General features: G+C 44.8%; 1 protein-coding gene across 1 annotated transcript in view; it reads left to right on the plus strand.

Annotated features, from left to right (window-relative positions):
* Positions 1–9,671, plus strand: part of COA1 (cytochrome c oxidase assembly factor 1) — a 53,717-nt gene extending 44,046 nt beyond the window's left edge. The window contains exons 3-6 of the mRNA XM_066572335.1: positions 1,818–1,920; positions 4,712–4,863; positions 6,757–6,833; positions 9,320–9,671. Of these exons, the coding sequence (XP_066428432.1) occupies positions 1,827–1,920; positions 4,712–4,863; positions 6,757–6,833; positions 9,320–9,416 (420 nt within the window). The 5' untranslated portion in view covers positions 1,818–1,826 and the 3' untranslated portion in view covers positions 9,417–9,671. The remainder of the gene's footprint in view (positions 1–1,817; positions 1,921–4,711; positions 4,864–6,756; positions 6,834–9,319) is intronic.
* Positions 9,672–14,053: the final 4,382 nt, after the last annotated feature.

Consider the following 14,053-nt stretch of genomic DNA (forward strand, 5'->3'; position numbering starts at 1 on the left):
TCATGCCATTCAAGTTCCCCAGGGGAAGCAAGAAGAAAAAACTCATCAGAGAAACAGATCAGGAGTGAGAGAGATGATAGCTGACAATACTAATGGCACAGTTTAGGCATTTTGGGGCATAAAATAGGCATTACATCCACATGCCTCTCTGAGTTACTATCACTACTAGCCAGCCACAAATCTGAAATTATTTAAATAGTAAACTTAAATACTAAGGGTTCTTAAAAATCAAGGAAACTAGTTAATAAGGAAAGCATTCAGCCTAGGGATAGCATGCATTACAACTGAGTGCTAACGCCGGCAGGGCAGGAGATGAAATTTATACCTGAACTGCATTCACAGTTTTGTAGAATCATAGAATATGCTGAGTTAAAAGGGACCCACAATGATCATGGAGTCCAATTCCTGTCCCTTCACAGAACACCCCAAAAATCACACCAGGCGCCCAAGAGCATTGTCCATACTACTCTTGAACTCAGACAGGCTGTGACCATTTCTGTGGGCAGTCTGAGTTTCGCTCAGTTTAGAGCATGCAAGTGTCAGCATGAGGACATGTCAGAAGAGTGGTGAGCAGAGGGAGGCTGCCCATGTCATCCTGACCTGGCCACCACGGGAAGAAGTTCTGACTCCTCTCTCTCCACCCTTGCTGAACTGTGATTGTCAGCTGAACAATACCTGACTAACACATACCTGAGGGATGCTAGAGGTGGTTTCCACAACAGGGCTCAAACAGTCTTGCCCAGGTCACATTTCTTGTTACATTTTGCTTTGGGTCTTGGTTTATTAATCAGCTCTCATGGAGCGTAGCACTTCAGCCACAGTGTCGTGTGACAAGTATTGGGGTGTGAAGCATTTGGGATTAGAAGTCCCATACAGCTCCTCCAGTTATTCATATTCCTGTGTGCCCATTGAAAAAGAAAAGCTTTTTCCTATTTTTTTAATTGCTGTCAGGACCATTCCTCCCTCCCATTCCAGCTCCAAGTGAATCGAGAGCAGAAGCCAATACTCAGACGCTTGTTCAAGTCCTATCCTGCCACAGCCTGAAGCAAAGTGCTACGCCCCCAGTGACAGCTCAGCTTGACTCCTACTAACCTGCTGTGGGCAGGAGCATTAGCTCAGTTCTTCAGTCCCCCTCTTGCACAAACTATGGAAGTGTTTCTTATTCTGCTGGGTCATGCATTCAAATGTCAAAATTGTGACTCATTAAAAGGGCAAGTTTGCGCGGGGGGGGGGGGGGGGGGGGTTACAGGAAAGAAGAAAAAGCTTGGAAGAGACTTCCTGTTTATCCACAGCTTGGGAAGAACATTGACACAACAGAATACACACACCCTGGCTCCATTATCTTTGCTGGCACAGTGCTGGCTTGGCTCTGTCCCTTGCCACTCAAGGCCAAATGCATCCCTGCCGCGAGCGTGTTTACTTGAGAGGAGTTTACTCGAGAGAGAAATGCGGTGCCCGGAGCCTGAATGCTCGCAGTGTGCGAGCAAACACGCGGGCACCGGGAGCCCCCGCCACAGTGCCACGACACTGGCCCCCGGCCACGCCAGGGAGGTCATTTTCTTCTCGGCAATTAGCGAAGTGGTGGCATCACTAAAAGGAGTTGAATAAACACATTCGACCCAGCTGGGTTCTCGGTTTGCTCTGTTCTCACCACTCTTCCGTCTGGGTGCATGGTGGGGCCCCAGCAAGCTCGGGGCCTGTGCACTGCGCTTTCATTCAGGCCTGGTTGGAAAGGGCTTTCAGGAAAGAGGAGGAGGGGGGAAGTAACCCTTTGGCTTTCTTCTTTTACAACGACTGTCTTCTCTTTTTCTTTTCAGGGAGGAAAAATGCCAGCTTCTCTGAGAAAACTGCAGCAAATGGCTGTTTTCATGGGACTGTTCAGCGGCGGGGGATGCATCGTGATGTACAATCTTATGCAAAGCAAGTCTTGGCGTTGTTAGCAACCTTATTTCTCCTCTGCCCCTTTCACTGGCTTTTGTGTAGTGGGGAAAACAGCAGCATGCAAGTTGTGAGAAGCAGATGAAATTAAGGGAAGAGCTTCTGGGTTCTGCCTCTGTGGGCTCCACTTTTTTCATCCTAAGGGCTTTTGCTCTCCCAAGAGCTGCTGTGTGCATTTCCAGAGGCGCATATTACATAGGGAGCAGGCTGTTGTGGTCAGAATAAAGTCTGTTTTTTGGGGTTTCCTGAGGGTGATGGTGAATTGAAAGCTTCACCTGGAGTAATGCAGGTTTCATTTCTTAACTGAGATTTTGTAACTGGGCAGTAAAAGAGGACCGTCTGTAGAAGGTGTTAAAGTCTAGCAGTTTTATCTGTAAATCTCTGTGTGGTGCTGGCTCTTAAACACAACACACCTGTGAAGTGCTAAGAAATCATGAGTTTCTCCTCAATATAGTACAGATAGGAGTAGTCAGCACTGAAAAGACCAGGACAAAGAGAAAAGCTAGACAGGTGATGTTGCTGTTTATATCTAGTCGTTTATCTCTAATTGCTATGTGTCTTTGGCCAAGAATCCACATTTTTAGTCCAAATTATACATGTTTATTTTTATAAAAACTGCTTTTAGATAGTTAGCATCAGAGCAGAAGTAAGCTTTGCCTCTCTCTCAGGGGGTGCCACAGGCCTCTTGGCCCTGTGCCTCTCCCTTGTTGGTGCTATCAAATGGTATTGCTTTTCACCTACCCTGATACCAGAGGATGCTGCCAGAAAAAAAGGGTAGCCAAGCCTGTTTCTCAAGCCCTCAGATAAGTTCTGAAACCTCCCCTTCATTTTACACGTATTAATAACAAATCAGGGCTGGAAAGCAGGCTTTAATTTTAGGCAGCTCATGCCCACAAGCTCTGGAGTACATGACAGAAATATGATCCTTATGCTTTAAAATATTGAATCTGGCTTTAACAAGGACATTAGCATTTTTTAATTTTCAGCTTCAGCACTGTTAGTCACCCCCTGTGCTACACAGCAAGCCTGAGGGCTGGTTCCCCATGTGCCTTGGCTGTGCAGTCAAGGGGCACATGGCAGTGGCTACTTCTGGCCCTCTTGTAATTTCAGTGGCCACTGAGCAGCTGCCTGATAACTCAGCCAGGCTGCTGAAAGGACATTTTCTGCAGCCAGGTGTGTCCCTCTCTATCCTCTAAACAGACACAGGAGCCACACTTAGAGCCTTCCTCCCTTGGCTCATGCCTGGGGCTATCCCAGTGCCTTCTTCCCAGTGCACAGAACTGGCCCATACATGGACTACTGAGGAGCAAGTGGCCCCCATAGGGGTGGGAGCAGTGAGAAAGGATTCTTTCCCTTCCCTTCCTTCAGGCTGAAGGAAAGTTTGCATGCACGTGGTCTCTGTGCAAGCTTGTACAAATACTCAGGTAATCCTATTTCTACTTACTCTCATCACCTCCACACCCTTCTTGTGGAAGCAGTCTGCTCAGCCAACTCCAGCATGCTTTCAATTCCCCTACCAAAAGATGTGGGGACAAATGGATTAGTTGGGCATTTGTCTAATGCATGAGGTGCTAACAAGGAACAGCTGAGTAGGAGCACCAGGAAATTAGAATCCATTTCTCCTCCAACCTGCAGGGTGAACACCACATACTTTTCACATGGTCTGAGTGGCTGTTTGCCATGATTTATAGGTACTAAAGGGTAGGCATGCAGCAACCCCTTTGGCTGGAGCTCCTTAGCATGTGCTGGAGGACACAGGAGGACCAACGCAGGTGACAGCCTAGCAAAGCTGTTTCTATGCCAACTGGATGCTGCCTACTCACAGGGGATGCCTCTAATTAGGGAGAGGGGGAAGCACCTTTCTGCCTCATGCTCCAAGATTAATACTGACAGGCAAGAGACCAAGAAACAAACCTTACACCTTGTTTTAAACCCTTTGAAAGGTGAAGACAGAGTTGCCAGAGTAGGATTTAACAACTACAAGCTCTTAGCTTAACTCTGCCCTTCTTGATGTCTAAAGAATGAAGTTAAGCTGATCTAGAAACCCCAGGAAGACAACCTTAGAACTGTTAATAAGCAAATCTCCGTCTCCATAAAGAGGGTCGGGAAGTCTCCAGCTCCTCATCTGTGGCCTGTCCATTTGCAACCATGGTACAGCATTTCACAGCCATACAGAGCAACAACTGTCCTCCATGTGCAGTGCTGGTGTGGCTGCTTCACCAGTAAGTTAAGTGGTACTTCTGAGTGCCTCCCTTCTAAGGCATCTGTCAGCAGAGTTGCAGCTTCATGGCTGCCGCTTGGAAAGCTGTACCAAGACCACAGCTAGAGTTCTACAGCAGCAGCTGTTCCCCTCTCAATGTCTGCAAGATATTCTCCATTCTTAAAGTATTTTGTGTACCTCAAATAGAAAAAAAAATAAAAATAGAATTTTTATCAGAACATTTCAGATATTCATCCTTGCCCCTTTTTTCCCCTTCCTTTTAGATAACCTACAACTGCATGAAAAATGGGGAGACAGAGCCATAAACTGAGCTGTAGGTCAGAATGGAACAGCCTATGTTCAGAGCCCTCTTCACTTAAATGAGCTGAATAACATTTTCTTCTCTGATGTAAAGATGTATTTCCTCCTTTAGCTAAATTTCTCCTAATTAATAGTTTTGGAGTGTATTTCAGGGAGGGTGTGGTAGTCTGAAGAAAATGTCTTTTTCTTTTTTTTAAGCTTGTTTTGATTTTAAGTGAATAGTCTCCTCACTACCATGTTTCTCTCATCTAGAAAGTTTTGCCAGGACCCAGTATTACCAGCAAGCTTTGGAGCAACTGAAGAGCAATCCTGATGCCCTGGCAGCCCTGGGTGCCCCCCCTCTTAAGATTCACAACATCCACCTGACAGATGGGAGCAATCGCGTGGACACGGAAAGAGCGCGGGTAACTCCGGGCGGGCGGTGTCACAGGGTGGCTTCCCGAGATGTCAGGTGACAAGAGATCAGCCAGGGGATTTTCAGCGGCTCATGAGTCACCTGGGGGCACTGGAAGGCAGCAGGATGGAATACCAGTTGATCTGGAAGAGGAATGGATTTCCAGAGCATAAATCTACTAGCACAGAAACAGCAAGAGCAGCATCTCCATGTTGTGCTGAATGGGCCCATCACACAATGCCAAGGAACCTCTCAAGACAATCAGTTCCCCCCCTCACACTGTAAGCCACAAAATCATTTTCAAAGATGTATCATATCCAGCTTTAAAATAGCACCTGCCTTCCTTTACCCCCCAGATATGTCCCATGCTAGTTGTAGGGCTTTATTGAGAGCAGTTTTACAGCCCCTTACCAGCTATGCTGTGGTGCAGCATAAATGGTGTGGTTTTTAAGAGCACCTGTAAGCTTGTGTCATTGAGAACAGCTGCCCAACCTGAGACTGAGCATGAGGGTTACTCAGTGACTGGAGAATGCTGTGCTGGCTGCTGAAGTATTGCACAAGGCTGCCTTGTATCAGCTGAGGGCTGGGCCAGGCAAACCTTGCAAACACAAAAGTCTATTTCCACTTGGCATTGATGCCTCAAGAGTACTTTCCATTGGTGTTTTTAGCCCTTAATCCACAACTGGCTGCCCTTCCCTTGTTTTGCTAACACCGAGTGCCCCCAGCAACCTCTCCAGGTCCTTCACTAGGGTAACTCATCACATTGGAATAATTTTGTTTTTACTGGTGAGTAGTTACGAATGCCAGGGACCAAGCAAGGGCATTAGGGAATGGATCAGATGGCACAATGAAGGAATGTAGCTATCAGGGTAAGATTAAAAAACCCCCAACCTTTAACCAGCTCACATAAAATTACTCTTCCATTTCACTTCAGCCAGGCTGCATTTACATGATACCCTGGACCAAAACATTTCCCATGTTTCATAGATTCCACCAGGGAACATATCTAAGCGAAAAAAGTTGTGCAAAACCCCACACAATCTCATATACTGACTGAAAAGAAGATAACCTTTCCCACGGGTGTTTTCCTATTTCACTGTTTAAGAATGCTGGTCGCTTGGGTGACTCAGTATGAAGTCAAACCCTGCCTTCCACTGACCTCACCCAAGACACAAATCACCAACTTTCTTCTCTGCTTTTTCATGCTCCTAAGTATTCATGTTCTCATGAAATAAACTGGTTAATTCATCATTATACCACAGGTCGATTTACTGACTTCACAACATTCCCAGCTCCTGGGTTGGCAAACACCTGGCATTTTCTTTGTGATTGCATCACCACCAGCAAATGCTACACCTCAATCATTTCTTTAATTCAGACATTAGACCCAGTGCAATCGGCCATGGTTGCTGCTGCAGGTCCAGCTTTGTTTGTTAAACAGATAAATGATAAAATTTGTGACACTGAAAAAAAAAGAATCACTGACCCTCTCATTGCCTCAGTGTGTGTTCAGGGACTGACATGAAGAGGATCTCAACCTACAGGCTTGTAATGGTAATGGGAAGCTCTGACAGTTCAGGTCACCTCTGGATGACCATGCATTCTGGTAAGGAAAGGTGTTTGCTGATAAATATTTCAGGGAGCCAGTGGTTTTCCCTGGGGGTTGCAGCTGTAACACGGTGCATTCTTTCTGCAGAGAGAGATTAATGCATGGCAGAGCAGACACACTTATGTAGCCACACATGTGTTAGCTGTTAGAAAAGATCAGTCCAATTCTGAAATACAGTAAAAAAAAAATTACAGTGTTAAAAGTTAAAAAGGTGTGAGCTCTTTGACTGGAAGGAGTAAATGTCTGTTTCATAATAAGCTTTGCTGAATCTCTAATGTGCTTTTACATTTGCAGATAAAGTTACCAGTCTCTGGAACAAAATCAGCGGGCTACCTCTACATTAACGCAGAGATGGACCACTCCCATCGGTGGTGTGTACCTGGGGGGTGGCAGGAGAAATGGGAAAGAAGTGCTAGGAGAAAACAGTAGAGCAGGATGTTTGCTTTAGTCATCTGTGGTGCTGAGGTCATGCACACAGATTGAGCAGAAACTCCTGTCTGAAGGTCTTATCAAAGGTTATTATTTTCATTAGGACAAAAATGTAAGTTAGTTGAGAAATATTGTGAATCTATCTCTCTGAATGTGAATAGAAGAGGAACATGAGCCATTCCTTTGTGTTAAGTGTGTTCTGCAAACTGTAGCTCAGTACATATCCAAATACTGTGAGCCAAGGTAAAGCATGGTCCCCTCCCACCCCACCTCCCCACAGAGGTGCAGAGGCTGTTGAACAGCAGTCCTAACTCTGGTCTGCTATTAGAGATTGCAGTAAGGGAATCACACATTATATTGCAGCTATGCGAGGTGAGCTAAAAACAGCATTTGTTTTTCTGAGCTATCCCAGAAGTGCGGTCCTTATGGTTAAAAAAAAGTGCTGGAACAGATGCATTATAGCAGAAGGATACTCTGATACTACATCATCTAGAAGTAGTATAGTACTTCAGTACATTTTCATAGTACTGAAGCCTGAAAACCTCCTTTGTCAACAGTAAACTGATTTCTGGAACTGAGCAAAGAATTACTACATGAGCTCATAAATTTTACTAGATGCAAATCTCTTGTTAGGTACTTCTGTTAGCTCTGTTTAGAAACTGAAAGCTACAAAACCTTTACTCAGCTGCCACCAGCCATATGGTGATGTTTTCTATTCATAATTAGATGAGCATGACTTACTGGATTTCTCTTCTGAGTAAGTATGGGAAGGAAGAGAAAGGCACTAGGCTGGGACTTGAGAAACTCAGTACTGGACCTGGCCTCCTCCCTAATAAACAGGGATAACCCCAAGGGTCCCCAGCCCCATTTCTTGCACACCTCACTTCCCTGGTGCCTGACCTCTGATCGCCTCACTTCTCTTTAGCCCCTCCTCATAGACAATCCCCTGTTAATCCTTGTTCACAGTTACTGTGAAGATAATTGAAGAATTGAAAAATGTTAAACTACAGCAGTACATACACATCTCTTGGAGTTTTGTTTTAAAATGAGCTCTTTTTACATTTCTGCAAATCTAAGGAAAAAAAAAAAGGCATTGCCTGTAAAAGTATTTGTGGCAGATAAATCTGTCAGACTCCACCAAATCCACCCACGTGCAGGGTCCTGTGCACAGCTTCACATGGGGCTGAGACAGGACTTGGTGCCCTAGCATCCCACTGAGGAACTAACAGCAGAATTGCTAGGAGTAAGGAGCAGGTAAGCAGGCTATCCTGGTGGGATGCTGCAGTTCATGAGTGCTTTTCCAGGGCAGCTCTCACACTGATACACAAAGAGCTAAATGGCAGCAGGAGTTGAGTGCTCTGTGCAAGAGTAGCTGAGGCACAAAAGCCACTGAAATGCATCTGACTCTTAGTGTGCAGACTGTCCATAGTGTTTTATTTATTTCATAAAAGAGAAGACAACTGAAAAAGAAAATTTGGAGTCTGTGAGCTCGTTTGGTCCAGGAGGAAGTAGCATTCACCCAGAGGCAGGCAGTACAGGGATGGGGAGGGTGCCCAGAGGCAAGGGCAGCCAAGGCACTGCAAAATTCCTCTTGCCTGCCCTGAAGTGACCAAGAGAAGGGCTGAGCCCCCAGGCCACACTGTGGGGAACGAGCAGGTCACCCCCAAGCCTGGTTGCTCAGCCTGGGTTGGGGGTGGGAGCAGAGGGCTGCTGAGCAGAGCCCTGCTGCAAATCCATTGCACAGAGGTGCAGCAGCCTAATTACCTAATTGTATGTACTCAACACTGACTCCAGCAATAGCAGAGCTGGGCCAGTGCCAGGAGCTTTGAAAAAATCCTATTTTAGTACCCCAAAATAATAGTCCTTTCCAGCTGGAAAAGCAGCATGAGCAGTTTCTCAGAAGTGGGTTTGGAGCAGAGCTTAGAGGAAGGAACAGGCTCCCCCTCAGTCTCCAACAAATGCAATTTTCCTTCTTAGAGTAACCACTGTCGTACCCTGTCAGGTTTTCAGCAGTCACATTGAGCGATCACACAGTGTTCAAACTCTTCCAAGCCAGAATAATTCCTTAGCAACACTGTCTGGCTCCAAGGCTGGAGAGGAGTGGAGCAAGGAATGCACCCGCAGGATGGAGAGGAAAAAAGGCACCGGGTCAGGGAAGGAATGTCCTAGGAAGAGCTGGCAGGTTTTTATTTGAATTGCAGCAAATAGGAACGTGCATACCAGACCTTTAAATCTGGACTATGCCACAATATTAGGGAGAACAGCTTTCAGAAGCTGGCACTCACAAACCATGTTTTAAAACACTTGAATTTTTAAAAGTACTGAATGTGTGGAATTATTTGTTTCTCTGAATCAGCTGTTTCTACACTGACTTGACCATGTTAAAAGTGATTGCTACAAGTTAAAAATCTTCTTTGGTTTGTGTCAGCTGGTGCCTTCAGGATGTCACCTTGAAACTGCGGGATGGTCAGAATATTCCTGTTTACCACTCTCCAGTGGAAAGCATTGGTGTGCAAGAAGGCTAAAAATCAGGGACAGCTGCATCTCCGCCTCCCATTGAGCCAAAGGAGCCATTAATCGATTGCATCCTGCTGTGTCTGTGAATGTACACAGTTGTCACAAGTGACAGTTTCACTTAAGTGGTGCTCTCAAGACAATTTTCTCTCCAAGATTTACCTCATTATTGTTGTAATTGTAATTTCTTTCTTTTGCTGGTTTATTCACGTGTTTAACAGAAGCCTAAAATAAATATCTTGCATAAGAGTTGCTGTTGCAGAGAAGTCATGTGTTATGCCCTGTGTGTGCTGGTATTATGAATTTGAAATAAATAAACAAACTGCCAGGAAACTGAGCTTTGTTTTACAGTGGCAGACCAAAGTCAGGACAAGTCAGCTTCTCAAAACTTTGAGAAGACTTGCTGCCTCAGTTTCCCCCCATTTCTCAAAAAGGTCTTGCCTAAATCAGGAAGGATGAAGCAGCAAAGTTGAAGCTCAGCAGCAGAACCCTCAACTCCACTTATGAGGTAGATTTGGACATCCACAGTTATCATTACAAAGCTCATGAGATAGCTGAGGCCACGCAACTTAGGAATTCCAGGAAGAGACTCACTGCTAACGCTGAAGGTTACTTAGAAGAAGCCACTGCTTCACACCAGCACTGTCCAACAAGTTCTGGAGAGGATATTCAGGGAGAAAAACACTCAGGAGGGTGCAGAACAGATGAAGGCACTGCCATGGTTTCCTCTGACCATGACAAGAGATTTTGACTGTGCCATAAGGTAGAGAATTTCCCATCACCAAGCAAATTAAGGAATAAACAAAACACCCCAAACTAACAAAAAAGCTCCCCAAACCCAATTAATTTCCAGTCCCATCCCAAATTGCCTATGCAAACAATTGCAAAACTTAAGGCACAGTCTGAGGTACAGAAAAATACAACTGTCCTGTCTGTAGCAGGAAGTAACACGGGAGCCCTTAAGAACATCCAGACAAAAGACTGTTTTGAATTCACTGTAATAGAGATGCTTAATCTCTAGATTAAGAGAAGCTGTAGCTAAGGATAGCCCAGAGCTTATACCACTCCATTCTCTGTTCCTCACCTCTCCATCTCTTCTTCCAAATTTGAGTCCAAGGAATCCACCAAGGACAAAGGCACTGCAAAGCTTTTCAAGAGCCATGAGTGATAGAGAAGGGAGAGCTAGAGCAAAGAATTTTAAAAGAACAGTGAGCATTTTCTTGTTTAACAATGACCCAGCAGACTGGGCAAGGTGGCTTTTGAACAAACCTGAAAAGCAAATGCCTAATTAGAAAGGAGATGCTGAAGTGCCACAGCGAAGGCATCTCGGATAAACAATTTTAGAATGAAACAATACATGTGTGCTTTAGTTTGAACTTCACAAAGAGCTGTCAGGATGAACAGCACTTGTGAGACCTGATCCAACCCACATGAAAGCCCAGCACACCAGGGAGAGGATTAGAATTAATCAAAAAAAGACAGCATTGCCCAGCTTTAAGATTGAAGTTGCTGTTTACTGGTTTCACAAAACAAAATACACGCCAAATCAAATTTCATATGATATGAAAACATTAATCTTGCACTACCACTAGCCAGAACAACACCTCAGGGATATGGAGATCTGCTGGCCACCTGGTGCCTCAAAGCTTGATCGACTCTAGCTTTTGGTCACTGAAGAAGTTTGGTGGGAAATCAAACAGCTGACAAGAAAAAGCCAAATCAACCACTTCCCATCCGTCAATTACCACTTCCTTGGCTGCAGCTTTGATTTGTTGCTCATCTGCAAAGATACCATGGCTGTGGAGAGGAACCCCGGCCTGTTCAGTCCCTCCCTGTGTCTGCACTGGGAGCATCTGGCCCACATTGCCATTCATCTGCCTTTTGTCACCTCTGTGTGCTCAGTAACCCTGGGACCTGCAGAGGCTGCAAAGTCCTCAAGTGTCGAAGAAATCTGGCCACAGCCACCCCAGCCTGCAGCACAGCGCTTTCTCACCACCTCCCTGTCCCTTGCGCTGGCACACACAGCGTCCCCATGCTGCCTTCACAAGCTGTGCCACAACACCACTGCCTGGCCTGGCTCCAGCCCTGGATTTTCCAGGCTTGGAGGAGTTTTCCCCACACAAACCTTACAAGTAACCCTGGAGACTTTATTACCTTGCTTGGGGGAAGCAGAGCTTGCAAGGCTCCATCTTTCATTTTCTCCCCTGAGCAGCCCTTTGACTTTGAGGGCTCTCAGTCACCTCAACCATCCCATTGATTCCCCAGAGCTGTGAGAACGGGCCATATCATCAAATCATACCAATGGTTCTCTTAATCAAATCTTAAAACTCAGAGAAGGAGCAAAGCGATGTGTGCAGCTGGAAGCCAGCAAATCAATGGAAGGGGAGGAGTGAAATCACAATTAATTTCCTGCCTTTGTTTTACTACCTAATAGCCAGAAAACACTGACTTCCTTGCCTGATGACCTTGAAGAACCTCAGAAGTCACTTCCTCTCCATGTTTGAGCTCTTTTAAGATGCATATATTCAAAAGGAGAAAAAAGAATCAGGTTGGTGTGTTCAGTGCCAAGCAGCTTTGGCCATGTGGCTCCCATTAAATACATCACAGCCCAAGGGGGCTGCTTTCATAGAGGACACAGGTGCAGCAGGAGCAGCCAAGGGATCTGGAACATGCCAGGAAAACAGGGAGAGCAAAGGTCTCCAGCAGCTGCTGAAAACCCAAATAACTTCAAAAGGGCACCTGAGCATCCCTCTTGCAGTCTTTTCTTCTGAGGAACACTGGAGCAGGATTGGGTTCTCTTTAATTTCATCATGTTGCTGAAGCACTGGTTTCTTTTGTTGTTGTGGGTTTTTTTTTTTCTTTTGTTTTTCTTTTTGAGAAAATCTTTATCTTTTGAGAAAAGACCCTGGATCCCAAAAAACATTAAAGGTTGGGAGGAACCTTGGGAGATCATCTAGTCTAACTGCTTCACTCTCACCAGAGTCAGCTTGAACAGATTGCCTGAAAGCATGTCCAGTCAGGTTTTAGAGATCACCAAGGGTGGAGACTCCATAACCCTCTGGACAAGCTGTACCAGTGTTCAACCATTCTCACAGTAAAAAAAGCTTTTTCTTATGTTTAAGGAGAATTTTGTGTGCTTGAGGGTATGCTCACTGTCTCTTGTCCTGATTCTAGATACTGCCAAGACAAATCTGTCTCCATTCTCTTTACTCTGCCCCCACACTGATCCTTCCCCAAGCCTTCTCCAATTCCAGGTCTCTCAGATTCATTAACAGGTGCTACAATCCTTTAACCATCTTAATCATGTTCAGTATGTTAAAATACTTCTTTTTTATTGGCTTGAATATTTGTGCAGTTCCTTTTCCAGTTTTTGGTGTGGTTAAAACAAACATCATCTTCATGACCTTTCTGGATTGAGGATTTGGTTTCTTATTGTCTAGTTTGATTTTAATCTTTTCTGCTAGGCAGTAATCACCCTCAAGGAAACTACCAAGGTGGCAGACTATTCAGGGCAAGAGTTTAATTTACAGCTGAGGAACAGCAGATACTGCTCAGTACTGTTACAACACTTGCACCTGTTTGAGTTGGAGCTGATGGACACACAGGGGCTGTGTTTTGAAAAACAAAAAAGCTAGATGTTTTGAAAGCACTGCCTTGGAGTGTTTCTCCAAGGAGTGACAGACTTTTATCCAAGTTATGGGCCATTCAGTTCACTTCCTGTTTTGTCAGATGTCCTGCATTGCACAGGGAACACAAATTACTTGGATTCATCTCCCATTTAGAAATGAGGATCCAGTTCTTTCCTGCCATGTGCTGCATCTTTCCTGCTTGTCAAAGACATAATTTCCCTGAGTTTTCCACAAAATTTACTACCAAGTTTTGGCAGCAGGTCCTGGGCAGTCCTGTAATATCAGGAACAATGGAGACTTGCCTGCTCTTAGTGTTACTTTGGAAGATGTATCACACTGGGCCAAATGCCTTTGGTTCATTTTAAGTAGCACTAATTCTATAAAAGTACTAGACTAATGTCATTTCTTGACCAATCTAAGGCAGTTTTTATTAATTTGCTTTTCTAGAAGATTTAGGAGCAAAGTACCTTATTCCAGTAACTTCTGTGAAACAATCGTTGCCTCTCTTTGCTTGGTAAGGCCCACAACCAGCAGCCAGCAGCTTGTGAGATCCAGCAGCCAGACCAGCTGGATCTCACAAGGTGCTACTGGAAAGTGGAAGATGGTAAGTGATATCCTGCCAGCTCAGGAGACTTCTCTGTGAAGATTAGTTAAAAAACACCTGTGTAATTCAGTCTGTATGCTGGCATTGCAAATTAATTGAAGAGATGGAGTATACTGCTTTCACTGCATCACCAGCTTAACTGTGATTCTACTTTTACAAGCAAGCAAAGACTCAATGTAATTAAGTTCTGTGTTTACAGGAAAAAAGATAATCCTTTCACGTAGTTCCCTTTCCTCTCCTAATTTTGCAGTAATGACTCTGGTCCTATATGCTCTGCTTCACTTTGACGAATGCTATCCTTTTCTTAATTAGGAGAGATTTTTATCACATCCATGTGTACTTTCTTTCTTTTTTCCCTGGCTGTATTTATTAATCCAAATGACAGCTTAATTCAACATCTGTACCGTGAAAAACT

This window comes from Molothrus aeneus, chromosome 1 (genome assembly GCF_037042795.1).
Source record: "Molothrus aeneus isolate 106 chromosome 1, BPBGC_Maene_1.0, whole genome shotgun sequence".
NCBI lineage: Eukaryota > Metazoa > Chordata > Aves > Passeriformes > Icteridae > Molothrus > Molothrus aeneus.